Here is an 11,177-nt window from a genome sequence, read left to right as displayed (position 1 = left end):
ACAGATGTTTTGCAGCTGCTGATCCCCCGATAGACAGGCCCCCTCAAAACTGTGTTATTCTGAAATCAATTCAGCCCCGAGGTCGTTAACTCTACAAACACAGATAAACACTGACATTTAGACCAGACACACACACACACACACACACACACACACACACACACACACACACCGCGGCGCTCACACACGCTCACACACACACACGCTCACACACACACGCTCACACACACACGCTCACACACACTCACACGCGCTCACACGCTCCCCACGCTCACACACGCTCACACACACACACACGCTCACACACACACACACACGCTCACACACACACACACACACACACACACACACGCACACACGCACACACACACGCACACACACACGCACACACACACACGCCCGTCACTCCACCTCCTGCTGCAGCGTCACGTGATCGTTGTCGACATCTCGTCTCACTTTAATCTTCATTTTAACAGTTGTCACATGAAGCAGCACAAGTTCAGATATTTATAAAATCATCTTTGACGAAATGTTTCCGCTTCATTCAAACTTTTTCAGGAACAAACAATAAAAACAGAATCAGAAATGAAAATCTGATTCAAAAGTTTGAACTGTTCAGAATTTAAACCTTTAACAGAAACTTTATTTTCACATTGATCAGACTCTTCCGTCTTTATATTAAATATTAAAGCTCCAACCAGCTGCTCGTTAGCGTAGCTTAGCATAAAGACTGAAAACTGGTGGTAACTGTTAGCCTCCGTCTGTCCAATAGAAACTCAGTCCACCAATCTGACACTGAACAGAATCTGCAGGTCTAGAAGAATGTTGATTTTAGTTTAATCCCAAATGTTTCCTGTTCCGTCCTGTTCACCACAGACGACATGTGGTCCCATTGTTCTCATCTGCACTCGGTGACGTGTTCGTGACGTGAACAGTTTTACGTTCAGAGGATTTCGTCTGAATATCGACATCTAAAGTCCAACAAAACTCGAGTGATGAAAAACTGAGTCTGTAAACGAGTGACACCATAAATAAAGATGGACGACATGACGGCTGGATGGCCCCCTGCTGGCTGGATGCAGTATAGGTCATAGCTACAAGATGGCAGCGTTCATATCCTAGATATTTTGGCTTCAATCCTGGAAGTGAAGTGTCGTCCATCTTTATTTACAGTCTGCGACACACACTCCGACTCTTTGTTCGTCCGCCTCCGTCCTCACACAGATTTTATTCTATGCAGAGAAATGTGAATGTGAATTTGCACTTTAGTGTGTGTGTGTGTGTGTGTGTTATTAGAATGATTGTTGTGTTGAAGAAACATTAACGAATGTTGTTTTCTGTTCATATCAGAATAAAGACGTTTTGCTGCCACACAGATTCACAGACTTTTTATAAAGCTGATTTCTGTCTTTATTAAGTAATCAATCATAAATAATTGATACAGTAGAATAATGAACAAAAGATCATTTGTGCTTTAAATTTAACTCCAGTGATTCACCAACATCAGATGTTTGGTTTAAAAACACGTTTCACTGGCGTCAGGATACAAATTCAGAAGTTTCATCATGTCTAAGAGTCTGAGCCGTGAGACGTTCAGGTGTCTGTCGTGCAGTGGGACATGTTGGCGTCGCTCTGCTCACGGCTCAGGCAGACGGTAACCTGGCGAGTGGTTTCCCTGACGGAGACGTCCGAAACACCCGAGCAGCAGGTCGACCGCCGTGCTGACTGTGGAGTGGACGTCCTGCTCCGTCCGAGCCCTCAGAGGATTCACCTCCACCATGTCCACCGCCGACAGGAGACCTGCAGGGGGAGGGACATGCGTGACGTGTTTGGACCAGACCGTGTGTGGAACCCACTGTTATTACCTGTCTGACTGAGGTGCTCAGCGATGAACACGCCCTCTCGGTACGTCAGCCCTCCGGTGACGGGGGTTCCAGTTGCCGGGGTAACAGAGGGGTCCACAGCATCGATGTCATAACTCAGGTGGATCGGTTTCTTCACTCTGTTAAAAGTAGAAACACTTTATTGTTGTGATGACGAGCTGAGATCAGATGGTCGAGGTCGGATTCTGAGAGAAAACGTTGAAGTCATCAGTCAACTGTTTTATTTGTTTTGTGAGGTCACATTGACCTTTGACCTGTGAGCATCCGAATCTGACCATTGTTTGTAAAAAGTCTCCTCAGCGTTCTTCAGATGTCGTGTTTTTAAGAATGGGACGAAATATATAAATGATATTATACCTTCGACCACTGGGTGTCGCCAGTGTGGAGACATAAAACTTCGATGTTCTAAGAAGATAAGAGTAAGTCAGTGTAACCTGATGTCTTACGAAGAATACGCAGAGTTTTCTTTATTTAGTTTTTAATCCAAAGTTTTCACGACACATCGGACGTGAAGTAACCGTGAATCTGAGTTTACTTGTCGGAGAGATAATCACACGTCTCCTCCATGACTCTGGAAACTCCGAGCTGATCCACCTCCGTCATGGAGAACACCTTCACGCCCAGCAGCTTCAGGATGTAACTGAAAAACACACAAAACACAAAACCACTTTTCAGCTGATTTTCTGTTTCTACACGAGTCAGACGAGGAGATTTCTGTGTCTGTGTCGTCGCTGTGTCACTTTCTGTGACTTTTAACATTTTGTGTCCTTGTGGCTGAGAGACCTCACGTTTCTCCTCGACCAATCACACGCTGTCTTTACGTCTCGTCTCTCTACTACAACATCGTGATACGCTCCAGATGTCGGTCATCGTCCATTATGACCCTGAACCTGACGCCCGACATCTTCTGTGTCGTCACTTCAGATAAAGTCCGAAACTCACTGCTCCTCTGGATCCACGTCCCTCAGCCCGATGTAGACGAGATCTTTGGCCCGAACGCACGGTTTGATCCAGGAGAAGTTTGGTAAAACAGGAACCTGACGACACAGAGAACAACACGGGATGAGAACCGCGAGGAACCGCGAGGAACCGCGAGAACGACACGTTTCCTTTGACAGGACGTACCTTGGACTGCAGCTCATGGAGGAGGTACGACATGGGCTGTCCGTGGATGTTTCCCGTGGGCGAGGACAGCGGCGTGTTGATGTCGGCGTGAGCATCGACCCAAACAACGCTCAGCTCCCCGACCGCCATGGCGTGACCGTGGATGGAGCCGATCGCCAAACTGAGCCCGAAGACATGAAGACGCCGTTAGACACATGGACACAACTTCATTTGTCTCTGATTCGTATCCTGTAAGAATTAAAGCTTCTAGGATTTAGTTGTAATCTTATTTAAATCTTTTAATTGAATACAACAGAAAAACTGAGGTAGCATTATATCAAATTTCATATATTAGAAATGATGACACATTCTAAATCAAACAAATAACAATCAAAAGTAAATACATAAATAAAAACATGATGATGAAATTACTCCTGTTTTAAAAAATAAATGACGCCTAAAATACTTTTTCTGCTGATACTTTACATTCAGAGTATTTTTACTTCCTGTGACTTGTTCTTGACGAATCAGACTCTGATCCGAGCGCCGCCCTGGTGGATGATTGACAGACTGAAGCTGGGAACTCAAGTCAACCATTCACCAACTTTTTAACAATTTACTACGTTAACGTGTAAATTCAGATGAACTATTTCTCCAGTTTTTACAGGTGACTCTTGATTTGAATTCTGTAACTTTACGATCATTGTGAACAAAGACGTGTGTAATAAATAGTTAATTAATTTTACAATAAATGAAATAAACATGCAGTTAATCATCTTATATTAATGAAGTTATATTAAAGTCCAACTTGTATGATGGATGATTGGTTGTTGGCTCTGACCTGTGGTCTCCTCCCAGCATCACAGCCGTGTGTCCGTCCCTCTTCACTGCCTGCACTGCCTCCGACAGCCTCTGGTTGGCGCTGCCCACCGCCCTCACGCGCTTCACCCCCCCGACGGGCTCGTCACCGACCACTTCCTCAAACTGCAGGTTCCCATAATCCTTCACTGCACAGCCTGTGGACGCGGAGCGAAGACAAAACATCTCAAATGTGACCATGTTTATGGATTGTGTTTTACACCGAGTATCAGCTGATCATCGTAAAGATATGTAAAATATATTTATATATATAATATAATGTATTATATAATTATATATATAATGTTTTCTCATTACGAGTCGACACCAGATGATTTTTACAAGAAACAATTGAAAACATAATGAGACGTGATGTGTTGCTATAACAACAGAATAAAAGAGGAACCAACTCCTCAGTGTGTGTTTGGTTTTGTCTCCTCTGTGGAAACAGGTTTGAACCTTGTCCTCGTGAAGACGCCTGTTTCAGGAGACGTGTCCGTCCACACGAGCTCAGTTCACTGGTACGACAGAAATACTCGAGTAACTACTTGAAGCTATTTCTGTACCTTGTCCCTGGAGCTTGTGCAGCAGCCCTGCAGCTCTGATCAGGTCCGGTCCTCTGTCCACTCCGTCTCTGGGCTGCAGCAACAACACACATTATGTCTCTGTGAGGACAAACCAGTCCACTCCGTCTCTGGGCTGCAGCAACAACACACATTATGTCTCTGTGAGGACAAACCAGTCCACTCCGTCTCTGGGCTGCAGCAACAACACACATTATGTCTCTGTGAGGACAAACCAGCCCACTCCGTCTCTGGGCTGCAGCAACAACACTCATGTCTCTGTGAGGACAAACCTGTCCAAACCCCTGATTCTGACCTGAACCTTCAAACCAGGTCTGAACCCTCAGCCCAGTGGAGCTGAGGACAGAGTCAAATGTCCTCATTAAGTGTCCAGTGTTAATGACCTGTACTGCAGACAACCACCAGGGGGCGATAAACATCTTTTGGCCTCACTTTTAGCAGCTGTCGTCTTTCGTCTTCAAGCTCATTAAATCTGCTGATATTGAGCTTTAGGTGTAAAAATGTGTTTAATTATGATTAAAGTGAGAATAAATAACTGAGTCCAGTTTATTAAAGGTTTCAATTGAAGGATTTAACTCGAGTTTCCACAGTCGACAGTTAAATGTTTTTCACAATAAAACAGATGCATATATATGAATATATGTATATATGTATAAGTACACACACACACACACACACACACACACACACTGATTCTAACCTGAACAATAAAATCAAAACCCTCAGATTCCCTGAAGTTGTGAGAAATTAATAAACGTCTCACAAATAAACAAGACAGGTCCCAACTACACACACGCACACACACAGGCGCGCAAATGCATTGTCTCTATAGTTGTGAGGACACTCATGGACATAATGAATTCCCTAGTCCCTAACCCTTACCTAACCATCACAACTAAATGCCTAACCCCAACTCTAACTCTAACCTGAACCTGGACCTGGACCTGGACCTGGACCTGAACCTGATTCTAACCCTAAAACCAGGTCTTAACCCTCAGCCAGTTTACTGTGTGAGGACATTTTGGCTCATCCTCACACATTAAAGTGCCTTTTTGATGGTATTGAACTAAAACTCATGACTATAAATAGACATGCACGGACACACACACACACACTAAAACAGACACACACGGACACACACACACGCACCTGTCCCTTGGAGAAAGGTGCCCCGATGATCCCCGCGGACCTCTGATGAAGCTGCTGCTGCTGAAGATGAAGATGATGAAGACTCCCGGTCCCCAGCAGCCTCCTCGCGCTCCTCATGCTGAAGATCCTCAGACCCACGAACACGTCAAAGAAACCCACCACCCCGTTACGTCACCGTGACACCGTCATCACTGGTTATTGTTTGACTGTAAATAAAGTTCCAAAGAATTTAAATCAGGAGGCTTCAAAGTGTCACAATAAAAGTCTCACTTTTAATAATATATTATATATATATATATATAAATCAAGTTAATCATGTTAAAGCTTTTAAAGTGTTTTAAATGTTTTAACTGTTGATTCAAACTTTAAATTAAATTCAGAGTCGTTTTATTTTCTCTTCATTAATATAATACTAATAATAACAGTCATAATAATATACTAACAATACAATAATAATTAAAAACAGTAATTATAATATATTAATAACATTAATAGTAATATAATACTAATATTATTTAATAGTAATGATAATATCTCTGATCCTTTTTTCATAAGCTTCCCTCTATCACTTCCGTCAGAAGTTTCAAATTAAAAGTCTTTATAATAAGATGTTGATGTAACTGAAGAAAAGTTTCTCCATCTACTGCACAGACTCAGGTCTACAGCGCCCCCTGCTGCACAGCGCCCCCTGCTGCACAGACTCAGGTCTACAGCGCCCCTGCTGCACAGCGCCCCCTGCTGCACAGCGCCCCCTGCTGCACAGACTCAGGTCTACAGCGCCCCCTGCTGCACAGCGCCCCTGCTGCACAGACTCAGGTCTACAGCGCCCCCTGCTGCACAGCGCCCCCTGCTGCACAGCGCCCCCTGCTGCACAGCGCCCCTGCTGCACAGCGCCCCCTGCTGCACAGCGCCCCCTGCTGCACAGACTCAGGTCCACAGCCCCCCCCTATCTGACCTAAACTGTAACTTTAACCTAAACCTGATTGTAACTGTAGAACCTAAAAGTCTTTACCCTCAAACAAGACACTGGACAAGTGAGGACCAGACAAAATGTCCTCAATGATGGTCCTCATCACTAGAGATGTTCACACACACACACTGCTCACACAATCATCGTCTGATTGATATGAAGTAAGTACTTGTTATTCACACACTGTGTGTGTGTGTGTGTGTGTGTGTGTGTGTGTGTGATGAGCTGGTGGAGATCAGCATCAACATTTACAGACACAGGATCATCAAGAGTGGAGAGGCTCATCAGTGGTCCACAGAGGGAGGACACACACACACACACACACACACCACATATTAATCATGTCCTATAGCCACTGATTTCTGAAATATGTTGCATAATGGTTGTGTGTGTGTGTGTGTGTGTGTGTGTGTGTGTGTGTGTGTGTGTGTGTGTGTGTCCGAGCGTCACACTGAACACAAACCGTTGAACGATCACTGTCGTCATGAGCTGTTAAAGCTGAATTTCATCTTTTTGAACCAGTGGAATCCTGAAGGTTCATGTCTCACTCAGCACCTGATACTTTATTAAAACCCATGAAGCTCAGATCCTAACCCGAACCCTCCTCAGCTGAACAACAGGAGACACGTCCAAGAAACCCTGAAGGACGAAGACAGACAGAGTTACTTCAGCCACACAAACTGATAAGGAAATGATTGTTGTTAAAAGTAAAGACAAACCAGTGACCTGAGCGTCAGGTCCATGTTTGACTCTGAACTGCAGCAGAGAGAAGCTGCTCTTATACTGCTGACCTGATTCCACACAGATCAACCGAACCTGGACTCCCTGGACTCACCTGGACTCCCCTGGACTCCCCTGGACTCATGGACTCACCTGGACTCCCTGGACCCCTGGACTCACCTGGACTCCCTGGACTCCCTGGACTCACCTGGACTCACCTGGACTCCCTGGACTCACCTGGACTCACCTGGACTCCCTGGACTCACCTGGACTCACCTGGACTCCCTGGACTCCCTGGACTCACCTGGACTCCCCTGGACTCCCCTGGACTCACCTGGACTCCCCTGGACTCACCTGGACTCCCCTGGACTCACCTGCAGACACAAGGAGAACCTGCAGGACCTGGTTGAACAACTGGAGTCACAGAAACTCGGAGCCTGACGGACTCCAGCTGAGTGTTTGAAGAAGAACCCATTGATCCAGTACTTCTTCTTCATAATGTGATGGGATGTATTTCCACATTTTGTTGAGAACAAGCGGACCCATTGAGAACTGATCCCTGACTCTGTGACTTGGTGCAGTCGGGCTGGTGGAGGGATGCTGGACTCTGAAGAACCAGGTTGGATCATGTCCCAGTGAGCTCAGGTTCTGCTTCTTTAAAGTCGTGCATCATACCAGACCTCACGCACGTGGACGAGTTTCCTGCTGCCGCTCACGGTTTGAAGCTGTTGTTCTGTTTGCAGGAGCAGCTGCTCGGGGTCAAAGGTCACAGGGAGCGGAGCAGACAAGTGGCTGGAGCTGTTTGTAGCTGGAGTGTGTGTGTGTGTGTGTGTGTGTGTGTGTGTGTGTGTGTGTGTGTGTGTGTGTGTGTGTGTGTGTGTGTGTGTGTGAAACCGTCCATACATGTCATCACAGTGAGAACCACACAAAGACCGCACACAGCCGACTTACCTTCATGATCCAGAGATTTATTTCTTTTCATCATGACCTTCACTCGACTGGAGGATGTTTCACACGGTGACACTTCTGTGGCGTTTCAGATTGAAAACCTGAGAAGTCTGAGCATCCTGAGAATTCAAATCAGAAAATGTAACATCTGTTGTCACTTCCTTTGCTTCAACACCTTTAGTGTGAAGTCAACTGACGCCATCATTTCTCCAACGCTCTGTTTTACACCAACACACAGAAACCAGAACTGTTAACATGTTCTTTTGGGTTCATCCTCTGGGCAACATGAATGTTTGTACAGACCTTTAATGCAGATGTTTGGTTGAGATATTTACTCCTGGACCAACAAACACGGAGAAGCACGTGACTGAAGGGACGAGGAACCAGTTCGGTTCAGAATCTTTTGGTAATTAGTTTTCTGTGGTTCTCAGTTTCACTCCTCCAACATGTCCGCCTGTCCTCTACTGTATCCTAGCAACCGCTGGAGATCCAGAAACCAGCGCTGAGGCTGGGCCGAGAAGCAGCAGATGAAAGTGTGTGAAGGGCCCTCGAGAGGGGCCCGATGGCGGGTCGTCTGAAACCCAGCGACCTTCAGATGAACACGTTTTCCACGATCACGACTCTGAACACTTGACCACGTCTGGAGCTGTGTTTGTTTCCAGAGGACGAGACCTGCACTTATCTCAAGAGCCAATTAAACACTCAGAGCATTGATCTGATTGACGAGTGCGTCCTGTCGGCAGCTTTAACACATCAAAGGCTGCGTCAGTGACGAGGCATCGAACCTGTGACTCCGTCGCTGCATCAGTTCTCAAATAACTGGATTTTACTGAAATGAGACAATTTATTGAACATTACTTTTTATTATATTTGTCTTTGTTTGAATCAGTTAGAAATTTCTAACATGATAAAATCTCAAGGTCAAAACACAATTGTACTTCAACCAGTTAAAAAGTGACACAACTCCCTGAACCCGGTTTGTTTGCTGCTCAGTGTTCGGCCTGCGTGTGCTGACCTGAGATCAGCAGCTTCACTCAGTGCAGCCACTGATCAGATACTGAAGGAGACTCAAAAAAGATTCATGAGGAACATCTGTCTTTAATAAGCAGTTGTATTTATTTGTCAGATATGATCACGTCCATGAAAAGTATAAAAACGTATATTTGTTCCAACGTGTTCAGATTCAGATCTGAAGGGTCAGAAGATGGGGAGATGGAGCCGCAGCTTGGTCCCTCACAGGTCCTGGATCTGACCCGGGATAACGTAGCGGTCCGGGGAGCTGAAGGGCAGCATGTCTAGAGAGATCTCTGCCTCGCACTCGGACTGCAGGATGGCAGGAAGCAGTAAGTTCCTGTGGTTCTGGGATTCATCAGACATGCTGGAGACGTTATCAAAGTTCTGCTGAAGGTCTCCTCCGGGGTGAGGAGCCGCTGGAGCCACGCAGGGGCCCAGTCTCTGCGGCCCGGGGCCCAGCATGGCGCTGGCCTCCTTCTGCAGGGTGGTGTCGTGGTGATAAGAAACCAGCTCGTTGCTGAAGTCCACCGCCTCCACCGTGGAGCTGGAGCAGAACCGGTGGCAGCCCAGGATGGTGGAGAAGGCCTTCCTGAAGTCCGCGTTGAAGGCGTAGATGACGGGGTTCAGGGAGGAGTTGGCCCAGCCGAACCACACGAAGATGCTGAAGGTGGTGTCGCTGACGCACGCTCCCGCTGTGTCCGGGTCACAGAACGGAACCACGCAGTTCAGGACGAAGAACGGGAGCCAGCAGAACACGAACACGCCCATGATGACGGTCAGAGTCTTCAACACTTTGGTTTCTCTCTTGAAAGAAGTTTTCAGCGAGCTTTCGTCGTGCGTCGACGCGCGGTGCCGCTGGTTTTGCGCACGGGGCCCCGCCGCCTTCTCCAAGGAGGAGATGCGTCTGATTTGGGTTTGTGCGATGCGGAAAATGCGCGTGTACGTGCCCACCATGATGAGCACGGGGATGTAGAAGCTGATGAGGGACGAGGAGATGGCGTAGGTCCGGTTCAGGCTCGCGTTGCAGTCGCCCGGGTGGTGCGCGGTCAGCTGGTCCGCGCGGTGCCAGTTGAGCTGCACGGGGATGAAGGAGATGAGGATGGACAGCGTCCACGCGACCCCGATCATGAGGAAGGCGAACCTGCGCGTCATCCTGCGCTCGTACCTGAACGGGCTGGAGATGGCCCAGTAGCGGTCCATGCTGATGACGCACAGGTTGAGGATGGAGGCGGTGGAGCACATGATGTCGAAGGCGACCCAGGTGTCGCAGAAGCGGCCGAAGAGCCAGACACCGGCGACCTCGGACACGGCTCTCCAGGGCATCACGAGCACGGCCACGAACAGGTCGGACACCGCCAGAGAGATGACGAACGAGTTGGTGACTTTGGAGCGCAGGTGGCGGAACTTGATGACGGCGGCGCACACCAGCGTGTTGCCCAGCAGCGTGGACACGATCAGGACGCACAGGACGCAGCCGGTGAGCGCGCGGAGGCTGAGTCCTCCTCCGCCTCCAGACCCGGGGAACAAGTCCGCTGCCCCCGTCACCACCCGGTGCTGCTCCGGTGCCTCCATGGATGATCCAGAGTCAGCGCCTCGGTGCCTGACGCGCTGCCTCCATCCTCCTCGGACTCCAGGAGCAGCTCAGACCCTCACAGCGAAGCCGCCTCTGCTTCACACCCTGAGTGTCACTTACTGATCGGATTCCTCTTGGAACCTCAGCATCCTCTTCAATGGAACCTTGTGTGAGGAAATAACTTGAAGTTGAGTTGAATATCAAGAGAGAAACCAGATCTTTAATAAAAACAGAATCTCTCGTCCCAAATGAAAGAGTTTGTCTGAAGGTTACATTCTGAATGAGTCTGATTCATTTTCTCTGATGAGTCAAACATCAAGTGTTTGATTAAAAGGCTGAAAATCCACTGAACGAGAATGTAAACGTTTTAATAT

At 47.4% G+C, this 11,177-nt stretch overlaps 2 protein-coding genes across 2 annotated transcripts; both read right to left on the bottom strand.

The window, feature by feature from the left end:
• Positions 1–1,386: 1,386 nt before the first annotated feature.
• On the bottom strand, positions 1,387–5,766 carry arg1 (arginase 1). Its single transcript, XM_035146129.1, has 8 exons — positions 5,579–5,766; positions 4,412–4,484; positions 3,829–4,003; positions 3,009–3,168; positions 2,826–2,920; positions 2,419–2,523; positions 1,866–2,002; positions 1,387–1,800 (listed from the first exon to the last, which is right to left on the bottom strand). Exons 1-8 carry the CDS (start codon positions 5,693–5,695, stop codon positions 1,637–1,639), a joined length of 1,026 nt encoding a protein of 341 aa, XP_035002020.1. The 5' UTR covers positions 5,696–5,766; the 3' UTR covers positions 1,387–1,636.
• Positions 5,767–9,309: 3,543 nt separating this feature from the next.
• On the bottom strand, positions 9,310–10,802 carry LOC118100843 (D(5)-like dopamine receptor). Its single transcript, XM_035146295.1, has one exon. It carries the CDS (start codon positions 10,800–10,802, stop codon positions 9,450–9,452), a length of 1,353 nt encoding a protein of 450 aa, XP_035002186.1. The 3' UTR covers positions 9,310–9,449.
• Positions 10,803–11,177: the final 375 nt, after the last annotated feature.

This window comes from Hippoglossus stenolepis, chromosome 21 (assembly GCF_022539355.2).
Source record: "Hippoglossus stenolepis isolate QCI-W04-F060 chromosome 21, HSTE1.2, whole genome shotgun sequence".
Classification (NCBI taxonomy): Eukaryota; Metazoa; Chordata; class Actinopteri; order Pleuronectiformes; family Pleuronectidae; genus Hippoglossus; species Hippoglossus stenolepis.
Note: the sequence above shows the minus strand (reverse complement) of the source record. Positions and strands in the feature narration are given on the sequence as shown.